Below are 12,410 nucleotides of genomic sequence, written 5' to 3'. Positions count from 1 at the left end.
AACGGAGGCAGGCAAGACGGGAGTCGGCCACAGCCCCCAGCCTCAGCACCGCCTTGAGCCCTGCACTGGGCATGGAGAGGGAGGGGCAAGCCAGCCCCGGAGGCGTCAACCCATCCTCAGGACCCTCAACACCAACTTAGATGCCGCTCCGCTTGGCAAACAGGGCCCCGACACGGGCCACTGGGTCCTGGAGCCAGGACACAGCACTTCCGGCTCCACAAACCCGTCTGTGGTTTCCCGACTCTCGGCCTCCCAGGGGATACCCATGAGCCAAGAGCGGCTTCTGCTCCCTGTGACACGGTGACTCCAACAACCGCCAACAGCCCCAAAGTCCCCACCAGAGACGTAGTCCCAGAGCCGCCTGCCGCTGAAGAGGACCAACCCCCGCTGGGCAGGGACCACAGGCAGAGGCCCCCACTGGCCCAAAGGAGCTGGGCACAGAGCCCTCCCAGAAGGCACAGCGCCCGACCTCGCATGCTGCGCAGCCTCACAGCACAGCCACTCGTGCCCATTTCCTGGAGGGCAAAACCGAGGCTCCAGGAAGAAATGTCCAATCCAGAAACACCGTGGCACCACAGCCTGCCCCATCAGGTCTCGCCACTGTGCCCAGCCCGAGGCCGGCGTGTGGATCTCTCGGCTCAGCACCGGCACCCAGGCCACCCCAAGTCCCCAGCAGCCCCTCACCTTTCTTGGCCGTCTCCATCTCCTCCTCGGTCCAGCGGGAGCTCTCGTTCATCTCCATGGAAGCTGAAGAGAGAGGCGGCGGATTGGCCGGAGCCCGTCCAGGAGGCGGCCTCTGTCTTCTGGGTGGGCGGCTTTGCCCCAGAGCCAGGGAGGGAGCGGACAGGCCCTCGACACTGCCAACGCGCAGCTCTGAGCCCCGTGGGGAGGCCCCGTTTCAGATGCCCGTCCCAGCCGGTACCCAGCCCTCACCCAGCCCCATTTCACAGATGGGCACACAGAGGCAGCCAAGGGCCTCACCCGTGGCAGTTGCCCCTGCACACACTTGGCTGGGAAGGGGAGGGCCTGGAGCTTCAGCTGGGCTGGTCACTCCCAGTCACGCCACTGCCCAGTGCCCGCAGGGTCCCGCCTCTGTGAGCCACACCAGAAATGCCTGGGGGTGGGGGCAGCACCCACGCAGAGAGGCAGCCCCCAGGCAGGTGCAGGATGGATCTTCCAGCTGACGCAGAGGGGACCCGGCCGGCCTGGGAAGCACCACTTCTGAGCGCCCTCTGAGAAGGCCTGGCGTGGATCCCTACTCCTTCCCCTCGGGCTGCACAGGAGCAAAGCTGGGACCAGCAGCTCAGACCCTGGAGGGGAGCCAGTGCCCACCTCCTTCCCACAGGACCCCCAGAGAGAGGCTGTGCATGTCTGAGTGGGGCCAGGAGGGAGCGCTGGGGTCTCTTCCACCCTGCAGCCCAGCCCTGCAGCAGCCCCGGGCCTCCAGGACGCACCGCCAAGTGGCAGACCCCACGGGGCCGGGTTCAAATCCTGGCTGCCCCAGGAGGCTACGCCCTTTCTCCAGTTCTCAAGGAGTCCATCCACGAACTGCATCCAGACCACGTCCACGGGAAGAGGAGACGGGGGCCCGGCACAGTGAGAATGGAAAAACCCCATCCACGTCCACTGTGGGACGCAGCCCTGGGAGCAGGGCCCGGCCTGGGCACCAGCGGCCGCGGGTGGCTCCCAGGGAGGCTGCAAGGCTGACCCCAAACGGCTCAGAGCACAGGCGCCGTGGCTGCCCCAGGCTGCTGGCTCGGTGCCCTCTTCCCTCCGTGGAGGGCAGTGGGCTCAGGGCACCTGGAGGTGAAACAGCTGCTGAGGGCCACAGAGTTCAAGGTGCGACCCGGACGCCCGGCAGGGCTGCGGGCACCATGTGGACAGACCCTGGGAGCCACACCCTCCCTTGTGGCACAAAGCCAGAGCTGGCAGTGGCCTGGACCTGTGGCTGACACCTCCCTGCTTGCCCAGCGCAGCCCCAGGCCCTCCCTGCGCCTCTGACCCCATGGTTGCGGTGACCTCTACGACGCCCCCTCATGGAGAGGCTGAGATAGTCACTGCGGGGGCCATGGCTAATGCTGAGCTCTGAGCCGGCGCAACCAGCTCCAGTTCCACAGGATGCCTGCACGGCCACCGCCCCCGGCCCGGCTCGCCCGGCTCACCCAGCTCGGCGCTCTGCTGCGGCGTGGCGGCCTCCTCGCTGTGCGCCTCGCTGGCCATGGAACGCGTGATGCGGCCCTTGCGCCGCCCCTGGCTGTTGGCCGTCTTGCGGCCACGGGAGGCCACGGCCTCCTTCTCATCGTTGTCTTCCCCCGAGGTGTCGTCTGTCTTCTCCCTGCGGCCAAACGGGGAGCCAGGGACAGGGTCAGTGGGCTCGTCCGCCCCAGTGCTGGCCCAGGGGCCCGGGGTCTCCCTCGGTGCGCCCACTTTACACAGCATGACCAGGGCGGCCGTGCCCGCCGGCAAGCATGCTGCCCACTGGGTCCCCGCAGGCCGGCCGAGGGGCAGGGTGTATGTGAGCGGCGAAGCTGGGCTCTCAGAAGCTGCCTTCTCCCCGCTCCCCGTGTGTCTCCCTGAAAGGCCCGGGCTGGAGCGGGCTGGAGGCGCGAGGTGGCCAGACGTTCCAAGGCGCACTCCTGGGCCCCTCAAGTGGCACTGCCGCCGGCTGCCGCACCCCCTTCCCCCGACAGCACGGGGCCTGTCACAGCCACAGGTGCCCGCAGTCCCCACTCCTCCTGCAGTGAGAGCCGCCAGGGCCCGCGCACCCGGCCCCTCTGGTGCCTCAGGAGACCCCCTGGAGGCACCGCCCGCCTCCCAGCTGGGGTGGAGCTCAGATGACAGCTCAGCCTCGCAGGGCCCCGGGGGCAGCCGGGAAGGAGGAGAGGGGAGAGCAGCAGGAGGGGGCTGCCCGTATGCACGGGGAGGACCCGGCAGCTCTGCGGCCCGGGCCGGCTTACTTGGCGAGCTCCTCCCGGTCGTGCTCCACGTCCGGCTTCTCCTCCTCCTTCTCCGCCTCCTTCTCCTTCTCCTCCTTCTCCTCCTGGCTGTTGCGGGGCATCTGCTGCTGCTGCTGCTGCTGTTGCTGCTGCTGTCGGGCCCCGGAGAGCGGGGAACGGGGAGAGGAAACCCAGGCGTCAGCCAGAGAATCTCTGCTGCGGAGGAGCGGCCGGAGGCGGCAGGCGGCTGGGGACCCGGCCAGCCGGTGGGGCGGGTGGAGAGGCCACGGCTGAGTCTGGGGCCCGGGGGGTGTGGAGGAAGCGCTGGGCAGTCTCAGACACCCCAGGTTCCATCCCTTGCGCATGGGGCTCAACCCCATGCAACCGGGAATTCCGTGTGCTCACGCCTCAGCCAGGCGCTGGAGGCTCCACGGAACGCTTAGAATGGGGCGGACGGCCTGGACCCTTCAGTGGGGCAGGCGCTGGGACACAACACAGCCCAGCCCGACAGAGCTCAGGCCCCGCCCCTGGCCCCAGGGCTGTCTGCAGGAGGTCAGTGCGCCTAGCCTTGGTCCCCCACTCTCGATGCTCCCTGGGCAGTGTGGAACGGGCCAATTTCACAGCAAGGCTCAGGGCAAACCAGCCTCTGCCTCGGGCCCAGCTGCTCCCTGTCCTTCCCCAGCCGCCCCCTGACTGCCTTTGGGTCCCGTCTGATTTCTGTGAAGGCACACGTTGGGTCCCCCCTGCAGATGGTGCCAACCCATCCCCTGAGCCACAGGAAATAAAAACAATGCTGCCAACCAGAAAGAAACCCGGGCAGCGGGAACAGGGGCCAGGGCGGAGAGAGGAGAGTAAGCGAGCAAGCGAGAGAGAAAACACGTGTTCCCCTCCCCCATGCGAAGCCCTCGGACGCTGTCTCCTGCGGGGTGGAGCAGGGCACGGGGTCTGTGCTGAGATGCTGCCCAGCCTGGGCCTGCCGGGGACACTCCCAGCCTCCTGCTACTGCAGATTCCTCACCCATAGCCTCGACCCAGACTGACCCCTGACCCCTGGCCTCAAAGCCCCAGGCACTCAGGCTTGACCTGGAAACAGCTGGAGCTGGCGTCACTCCCAGCCCCTTGTCCATACCCAACAGGCCAGCCTCTGCAGCACTGGCCCAGCGCGTGGAGCTGGGATGGGAGGGTGTCCAGTTTGCTCCCACAGAGTCCTCCCCACAAGTGCAGAGGTGGGTGGGTGACTAGGGCAGGAGGGTGTGGCCACCTCCCATCAGTCGGCCGGGGCCATAGGATGTCTGGGCTTCCCCATGGCAGGAGGCTGGCGTCCCCAAAGCTGTGCCCAGCTCTCCCCATGGGGCGACAGCTGCTGTCACAGCCTCCCTCTCTGCCTCTCAAAGCAGGAGCAGTGGCTACTCTCGTGGCAAATCTGTCCACTGGCCCCGAGGTCTGGGATGCCGGGGCCCCACGACCTCTCACAACTCGCCCACGGCCCACAGCACAGACTAATGTTGTACAGCACGGCCAGAGGCAGCCGTGGAGCCTAGGAGGTCGCGGGCAGCCAGGGCTTGTGCGATGCTGGCTGAGGGGCAGCCCTGTCTGTCCTGCCTGCCCATCATGATCCCCTGATGCGCACCTGTCAGTGTCCCCACCGCGCTCCCCAGCGGCCCTGCTCACGTGCTGCCCCGGGCCCCCATGGCCTCCTCCACCAGCCCACTGCACAGAAGCGGAAACAGGCACAGACAGTGCGGCCGACGAAGCCGGCAAACAGCAGGGTCAGGACTCAAGCCTGGGGCCCACAGCCTGGGCCAGCGCCTGAGCAGGCCGGAAGTGCCCTTGGCAGCAGAGCCGGGGCGTGCCTCCGTCTATCTGTCCATCCAACAGTGCGAGGGGCCAGGTCCCGTTGCCACCTCCTCCCTGGAGCCCCCACCTCCCACCCTCGGCAGGGTGTGCACAGTGGATGCAGTGACTGGCACTAACCGGAGCCAGGGCCGGTTCCCCGCTTCTGCCGGCCTGAACTCTGTCTCCCGCAGGCCGGCGCCCACGCGCCCTAAGCGGGGTCACTCGCAGGACAAGGCGGGGAGAACAGTGCAGCCTAGACAACAGACGTGCATGGCCTGGGACCTCCAACCAGGGGCTGGTGGGCTTCTTCCCCAAGGGGTCCAGGTAAAATGCAGCTCTCCCATCCGTGGCCTGGGGCAGGCACTGTGGGTAGAAGCAGCTCCCTGGGCTCCCCGGTGCCCAGACCACAGGGACACCCGTGTCAGCCCACGTAGGGTCCTTGCCGCTGGCTGCAGATGCCACCCCAGCAGAGGGGCCTGGGAGGAGAGGAGTGGGGGAGAACTGGACGGCGCGGTGGGGTGCCTGCGACACAGACGTGGCCTCGGTCGGGGCCGCCGGCGAGCTCGGTGGCACCGCGTGGTCGAGAGCATCCGGGCCCTGACCAGGGAGCTGCAGGAAGCTGCCAGGATCCAGGGCTGGCCGGAGCCATGGTTCAAGCGCTCAGGGGTCCCTGCTTCTGGAAAACAATACTAACGGCACCAGAACGCTCACTGCACACAACGGGTGCTGGAGAGGCCATCTTCCCCGGCCACGCCTGCCAGCTTCCTGAGCCGCCCCGCTCCTCCGGCTGAGGACACAAAGACACAGAGGTGAAGCGCCTCCCCTGAGGTCACACAGCAGCTCCTAGCAGGGACCTGCACACAGGTGCCCCAGGCCTCCCGCTCGGGGCTGGAGGTCGTATCCCTCCCCGTACCCATCCACTCTCTCCCTGATGAGCAGGTGCTCAGCCCCCAGCAGGGGCCCTGAGCCACAGGAAGACATGGTCCCCAGGGCCTGCCCCAGGGCCGCAGTGAGATGCCAGAGACGGCACGAGTTCGTGGCAATGCAATCACCCTTGCCCACAAGGGCTCTGGGCGGACAGAGGCCTCCGGGCTGCCTCCCTGGGCTGTGGTTGCGCAGGCCGAGAGATGGCATTGGCGCGGTGGGGGAGGGCAGGTGGGCCAAAGCCCAGCGGTGTGGAAATGCCGGCTATGCCCACGAACACCAGCATGGGCCGAGGGGTGGGCAGGGAGTCCGGTGAGGAGGCGGTGCCTGCCAGCCACCGGGGAGCGGACAACATCAAGTCCCTGAAGGCAAGTTCTGAAAAATGGGTGGGGGTGGGGCCGGCACGGTGGTGCAGCAGGTGAAGCCGCCGCCCACAGCACCAGCATCCCACAAGGGCGCCAGCTGGAGTCCTGCCTGCTCCCCTTCCAATGCAGCTCCCTGCTAATGCAGGATAACCCAAGTGCTGGGGGCCCTGCACCCACGTGGGAGATCCACAAGAAACGCCTGCCTGCTGGCTTTGGTCTGGCCCAGCCCAGGCCACTGTGGCCATCTGGAACCAGCAGACACAAGATCTCTCTGTCTCTGTCTCTCTGTAACGCTGCCTTTCAAATAAACGAATATTTTTAAAAAACAACAAGGGACGGGGGTCTTTCCAGGACCCAGCCTCACTGGCTGCACCACCTCTCGCTCATTCCTTCATTCAACCAACACTTCACTGAGCGCTACCACATGCTGGGGCCCCTCCTGGCAGTGGGGGGAAGGCACCCAGGAGCCTGAGGCTGGTGTGGGGAGCAGGGTGAGGTCGGGCTGGGGTCAGAACAAGGTTTCCTTGCCCACTAACACCTGCCCCTGGGAGGGACGTGGCACCCCCACCAGGCCTCCAGCCCCAAGAACCAAGAACACCATCCCCAAAATGTGTTGGTGGGCTGTGGGCCTGGGGGACCTCTGCTCCCCTTCCCCAACCCCATGCACCCCCACAGGGGACAGCCAGCTGCTTCTGGAGGGCTTGGGCCACCTGGGCAAACCGGCAGGAGCCCAGGCCGGGGGCCCAGCCCTGCCCTGAGACACAAGCATGTGCCCTTCGGACATGCAAATCTCTCCCAGCTGTCAGGGGCTTCGTGGGCCGAGCAGGTCGGCCAGGCCCTAGAAGCAGTGCCAACCACACACAGCTCCCCCCCACTGAGCTTGGCTGCCACCCGCAGACCAGTCCTCCTGGTCACACTGCTTCCCGAGCAAGCCAGCAGGGTGCCCTGGCAACGGGAACAAGGTCACCCGTCCCTCGGCAGGGAGCTGGGAGAACCGGAGAGGTGGAGGTGGCAGGGCGGTGAGAGGGTGACAGACACGGAGACACGGGACAGGGGCCGGGGGGGGGGGAGGGGGGGCAGCAGACAGACGGGGGATACGGAGGGAAAGCGGACGCGGAGCCAGAGACGAGGGAGAGGAAGGCAGGGAAAGCATGAAGAGACAGCAACGGGCAGAGACCGAGCCAGATGGAGGCAGCAGGCTGGGGCTGGCAGCCTGGGCAGAGCAGAGCCTGGCTGAGGGAGGGACGGGGGCCCAGACACGGCCACGAGCTCTGAGCACGGGCCTGCGGGCGGGCAGGGGCGGGACAGTGGGGTCTCCATCCGGGGGAGGGGCGGCCCGGACAGTGGGGGAGGACAGCCTCGCCCGTCTCCTGCCATGTCTCTGTGGGAACAGACGGCGGCCCTGCTCCATCTTCGACCTCCCGGTGGCCCTGGGGGCTGCATGAGGAGCACTCAGCTCCAGGGACACATCCCCTTGGCCACTGGGCACCCTCATCGCTGCCCCTCGACCATGCACGGCCCGCCCCTCTCGGCTCCCTGGCGGTGTGCACGGTTAAGCCGCTCGCTGCCCTCGCATTCCTGGCCCCGGTGTTGTAATTCAGCGGGAAAACACGGTCCTTCGGTTGTTGAATCGTGAGCTGCAAGCCACTGGGCTGTCACCGGCAACCAGCCGGCACCCTGTGCCTGCGATTCACCCCGGGGCAGCCGGCACAGGGGCCAAGAGGTGCTCGGGCTGCAGCCCAGCCTGGAAGCGCACTGGTGTGAGGTGCTGGCATCCCAAACGTCTCCGCCTGCGTGAACCACGGCTGGAATGCAGAGAAGCTTCTGGAAGGCACCCTCCATTAGGTCATCACCCAGGGCACTGCCACTGCAGGTGACCAGGTCATGCCCCTTCCTCCCCGTGGGCCCCAGGGCCAGGCACCTGCAGGCAGATGCCGGAGGGCCCTGTTCTCTGGGGAGCCGGAGCAGGGGCCGCCTCCACAGGCTACCCCAGAGACTTCATGACCACCCGGGAACCACCCACGCATTTACAACGCCACCACCAAGACGCTGCATCCCACGAGAGTGCCTGGGTTCAAGTTCCAGCTCCACTCCCAATTCAACTTCTGGCTAACGCACATGTGGGAGGCAGCAGGTGAGGCTTAAGTACTCGAGTCCCTGCCACCCACAGGGGCAACCCAGACCGAGTTCTGGGCTCCTGGCTGCAGCCTGGCCTGATCCTGTCCATTGCAGGCGTTTAGGAAGTGAACCAGTGGATGGGAACCCTCTCTGTCTGCTTTTCAAATACATAGAAATTTTACATAAGGAAATGTTGAACAACCCAGCAGCAGTGCCCAGGGCACACAGTGTGGGGTGACGGGGTGGGGAAGGGCTATGCAGCCACCATGTGCAGGTGGAAGGCCCTGAGCAGCGTGTGGCATCCTGTGTGCCCATGGGGTGGCTGGGCACTGGGGCAGCACCAAGTGCACCGGCCTCCCTGGGAGCAGGGGCCCTGCCCAGGCAGAGCCCCCGCATGGCAGCCTGCACGGTGGAGCCATACCTCAGGGCCCAGCCTCCACTAGGGCCACCCGGCAAGGAGGCTCCGAGAACGGTCCCCGAGCAGTGCTGGGAGCTTGTCAGGAATGTGGGGTCTCAGTCCTGGCCCGCAGCCCAGCGATCTGGGGCCGGGTGGTCTGGCCCGGCCCAGCCCTGGGGCACACGCCAGCAGGCCTAAAGCAGCTGGCAGGGTCTGAACTCAGAGAAGGTCTGTCTTGATGTTTCCAGAGAGCCACTGTCCCCGCCAGCCCCACGGGCTCCCCCTGCTCATGCCCACGGCAATCCCAGGAGGCAGGAACACCAGCACAGTGCCGGTGACAAGCGGCCCCTGGGGCCTGCATCATCTGCTGGTGGACGAGGGAGCACCATGCCTGGAAGTCCCACCTGGTGTCCATCTTCCAGCTCTGCATGGGGTAGTTGCGGCATGGGCACTGGGGCCACTTCTCTGAAAGATGACAGCCAATCTGCCTCGGAACGGTGACGGCTGGCAGCCCTGGGTGACAGCAGCTGCTCCGTGCCCACCCAGGATAAACACACACACACACTGCACACAAGCCACAGGCACCTCCTGCGGCAGGCTGGGGGCACCTTGGAGAAACGAGGTGGGGCTGCCAGAGCAGCCTGGGCCCTGCTGGTGAGCGGAGCGGCCACTGGTGGCTGTCCTGAGCAACGGCGTGGCCCCGAGCCACGGGACCCGCGCCAGGACCACAGGCACCGCAGCCTCCCTGCGGCCACCCACAGCAGCCTCCGGCCACCCGGGAGCAGGGGTGTGCAGGGAGACAGGGCGAAGGCGAGGAGGAGAGGAGGAGGCACAGCCGTCAGGGGATCCCGGGACACGGCGGCAGCAGGGAGCCAGGCAGAGTGGACAGCCAGGGCCGGGGCATCTTGGGGAGAGCAGACAGGCCAGAGCCGGGCGGCCCCACATCTGTCCCTGTAGAAGGGCGGACCCTCATGGGGACCCCACCGGCCCAGCCTGACCAGCACAGCCCAGCAGAGCCCAAAGCAACCCCCACGGGGCCTGCAAAGAGGACTTGGGCTGGATTCACAGCCAGTGTTACCCACGGGGCCACATGACTGAGGGCCTGTGCCTCGGTTTCCCCCTGGGAAGCACTTCCCTCACAAAGCTGCAGAACGAGCAAGCATCGGGCCCTCAGCACGGGGCGCTAGGGGCCCGTCAGCCACCCCAGGGCTGTCACGGCTGTCGCCATCGCCATCATCCTCACACTGAGGGCCAGGCACGCCTGGAACCCTCCCTCGCCCCCCTACTCCAGACCCCTGCTGGGCCTCGTAACCAAACCAGAGCTCCAGGGAGGCAGCGAGGACCGGGCCTGTTCCCCAGAAAATGAACACCTCGGGAGCTGAGCCAGCGTCCAGCGGGCAGGTGGCCGGCCATGAGAAGGGAGCCAGAGGCCCCTCCTGGTGGCTGCAGCCCACCTGAGGTGACCCTGTCATCCACTGCCTTGGGGCTGCCTCACAGAGGTGGGGCCGGGAGAGGAGGCACAGGCCACCGACCCAAGGCAGCTGTGAGGCGGGGGCAGGGCAGGCTCATGAATGCACGCTATGCCCAGTCCAACCTGAGCCCAGGCTGCTGGGGATGGACCAAGAGAGCATGGGTCGGAGAAAGGGACAAGCCTCAGGCAGAGGGAACCTATCCCCACGGGGACCCTGGGGCCTGGGGGGCCGGGGAGTGGGCCCAGCCTGCCTGGCCTTCCTCACGCCCACCTGGGAACATCACGGCTTGGGAATGCCCCGCTCATCCGCTGTGTGCAGCTCAGCCCAGCACCGGCGTCGCTCTAGGGGCCCAGTGGAAACCTCCATGCAGGGCGGGGCCTGAGCCACCGGGACCCCTGTGGCAGCCCTGGCTGCTGGGAGAAGGCAGGAGCCCAAGACACGCCCCGTCTCCCAGTGAGAGGCGGGGCACCCGCCCTGCCTGTCTGAGGGGCAGAGCGCAAACACGGCTGGCCCCTCCATTCCAGGTGCCCCTCCCGGGATGCCGCGCAAGCCCCCCACCGCCCCAGAGGGAGCTCTGCAGGTCTCAGACTCAGAGATGGGCACACCCCTCCTGTGCTTTGGAACGCTGGCCTGGCCTCTGTCCCCAGTCACCTGACCCCTGCTGGGTTCCACACATGGCACACGTGGCTCCCGGCACGCCGTCAGGACACGTGGGCCCTTCCGTCTCCAGGGCCCCAGGCCAGCCACCCGGGTAGGCTCCCCACGGAGGCTGCACAAGGGGCACCGGGAGAAGCAGCCGTGCCCAGCAAACACCTGCCGACTCCACTACGGTCAGATCCCCACCATCGCCAGTCCCCGCCCACCCCAGCACGCAGCCGCTCTGCCTCTCGGGCCAGAAAACTCCAACACTCTAGGACTTCCAGAACAACACAACTGGGTCTGGAATGGCACAGTGTGGTGCCACGGAGCCTGGGGGCCAGGCTGGCCAGAAGACCCTGTCCACACACCCGGTCGGCTGCTGAGCCAACCCCACCCACGGGGAACGGCACTTCAGCTGGCACCCAGGTTGCGGCGAGGGTGGCCCAGCCCCTCCCGGACGTGCCTTCCTAATTCTGCTTCCATGGGGTGGGCACACGGCGGCCACTCAGCGGGCCCTGGGCTGACCCTGGGGCTTGGGGATCTTGAGCTCTGAGGCTGGAGGACAGCAGTGCTGGGCATCCCACAGAGGAAAACCCAGGGCCTTCCATCCGGCCGTGCCACCCTGGCCTTCGGCCCTGTCCCCTGGGCTCCCCCGGGCCATGGCCCCCAGGGAAGAAATGCCTCCCATGACTGGAGTGCAGCGCCAAGGCCCCACAGGGTCCAGCCCGCCCGCCTCTCCCCAGCCATGACCCTAGCACCCAGAGAGAAGCAAACGCAGCCCCACCTCCACCCCCAAGACCCCAGGGAGCCAGGCGCCCCTCTTGCTGTGCACAGAGGGTCTTTTCCTCTAGCTGAGATCACAAAATCCATTCTATAAAGTGCCAGGGAGCAAACACGGCGGGCGCTGCCAACCATCGGCTTCCGTTCCAATGGCTGCGACGGCACAGAAGCCGCCAGGGGGATGTCCACGCGTGGCGTGGCCATGTGCCAATAAAGCTTTATTCGCAAAAGCAGGCGATGGGCCGGACGCGGCCTGCGAACGGCGGTTCGCTGACTCCAGCTCCCACGGACACCACCCTCGGGCTCGCTCTGGGCAGCGACAGCCCAGAGACAGCAGGTCAAAGGGCAGGCTATTTTTCTCTCTGTATCCTCAAAGATAAACACACAGAACTACTCAAGTGTGCGAGATGTGAAGCCCGCAGGCCACCCCAGGTGGTCCCGGGAAGCCGGTGCTGTGGGAACGCGGCCTCCTGACCGCGGGGACCATGGAGCACACGGCCGGGAGTCCAGAATTTTCCAGGCCAAGAACAGCAGCAGCCACGGCCTGCCCTGCTCTGTGCCACCGGAGTGGGGAGAGGTCTCCATGGGCCGGCGGCCCACAAGGCGCTGGGGCCCAGTGACACCAGCACGTGGGCGTGGCTGCACACCCAGGATGCCGACCCCCACCCCGGCGCGCCTCTCACCTGGCTCTTGCCCCGGCGCCGATAGCTCCGCCTCACCAGGCTCTTGTAGTTCTCGTTCTTCTTGGTCAGGTAGTAATAGAGCACACACTCGGCCACTGTCTGCGGACGGAGCAGGAGGAGGGGCTGACGCACGCGTAGGCGGCGTCAGAGCAGAAGACCGAAGGCCAGCGACCCCGGGCCGGCCACCCAACCTCACAGGGGGCGGTGGGGAGGGGGAGGGGCAGCTCACTGCACAGGCTTCAGAGGATCCCTGAAGCTCAG

General features: G+C 66.8%; 1 protein-coding gene across 18 annotated transcripts in view; it reads right to left on the bottom strand.

Annotated features, from left to right (window-relative positions):
* Positions 1 to 12,410, bottom strand: part of NCOR2 (nuclear receptor corepressor 2) — a 163,425-nt gene that overhangs the window by 45,183 nt on the left and 105,832 nt on the right. For 15 of the 18 annotated variants that reach the window (XM_062182215.1, XM_062182214.1, XM_062182221.1 and 12 more), the window contains exons 14-17: positions 12,150 to 12,248; positions 2,958 to 3,088; positions 2,163 to 2,335; positions 685 to 747 (exon numbers count right to left, since the gene is read on the bottom strand). In XM_062182215.1, coding sequence (XP_062038199.1) covers positions 685 to 747; positions 2,163 to 2,335; positions 2,958 to 3,088; positions 12,150 to 12,248 — 466 coding nt within the window. The remainder of the gene's footprint in view (positions 1 to 684; positions 748 to 2,162; positions 2,336 to 2,957; positions 3,089 to 12,149; positions 12,249 to 12,410) is intronic. The other 3 variants (XM_062182219.1, XM_062182220.1, XM_062182222.1) reach the window with 3 other exon arrangements.

This window comes from Lepus europaeus, chromosome 23 (assembly GCF_033115175.1).
Source record: "Lepus europaeus isolate LE1 chromosome 23, mLepTim1.pri, whole genome shotgun sequence".
Classification (NCBI taxonomy): domain Eukaryota; kingdom Metazoa; phylum Chordata; class Mammalia; order Lagomorpha; family Leporidae; genus Lepus; species Lepus europaeus.
This window is presented reverse-complemented; position numbering and strand designations above follow the sequence as displayed.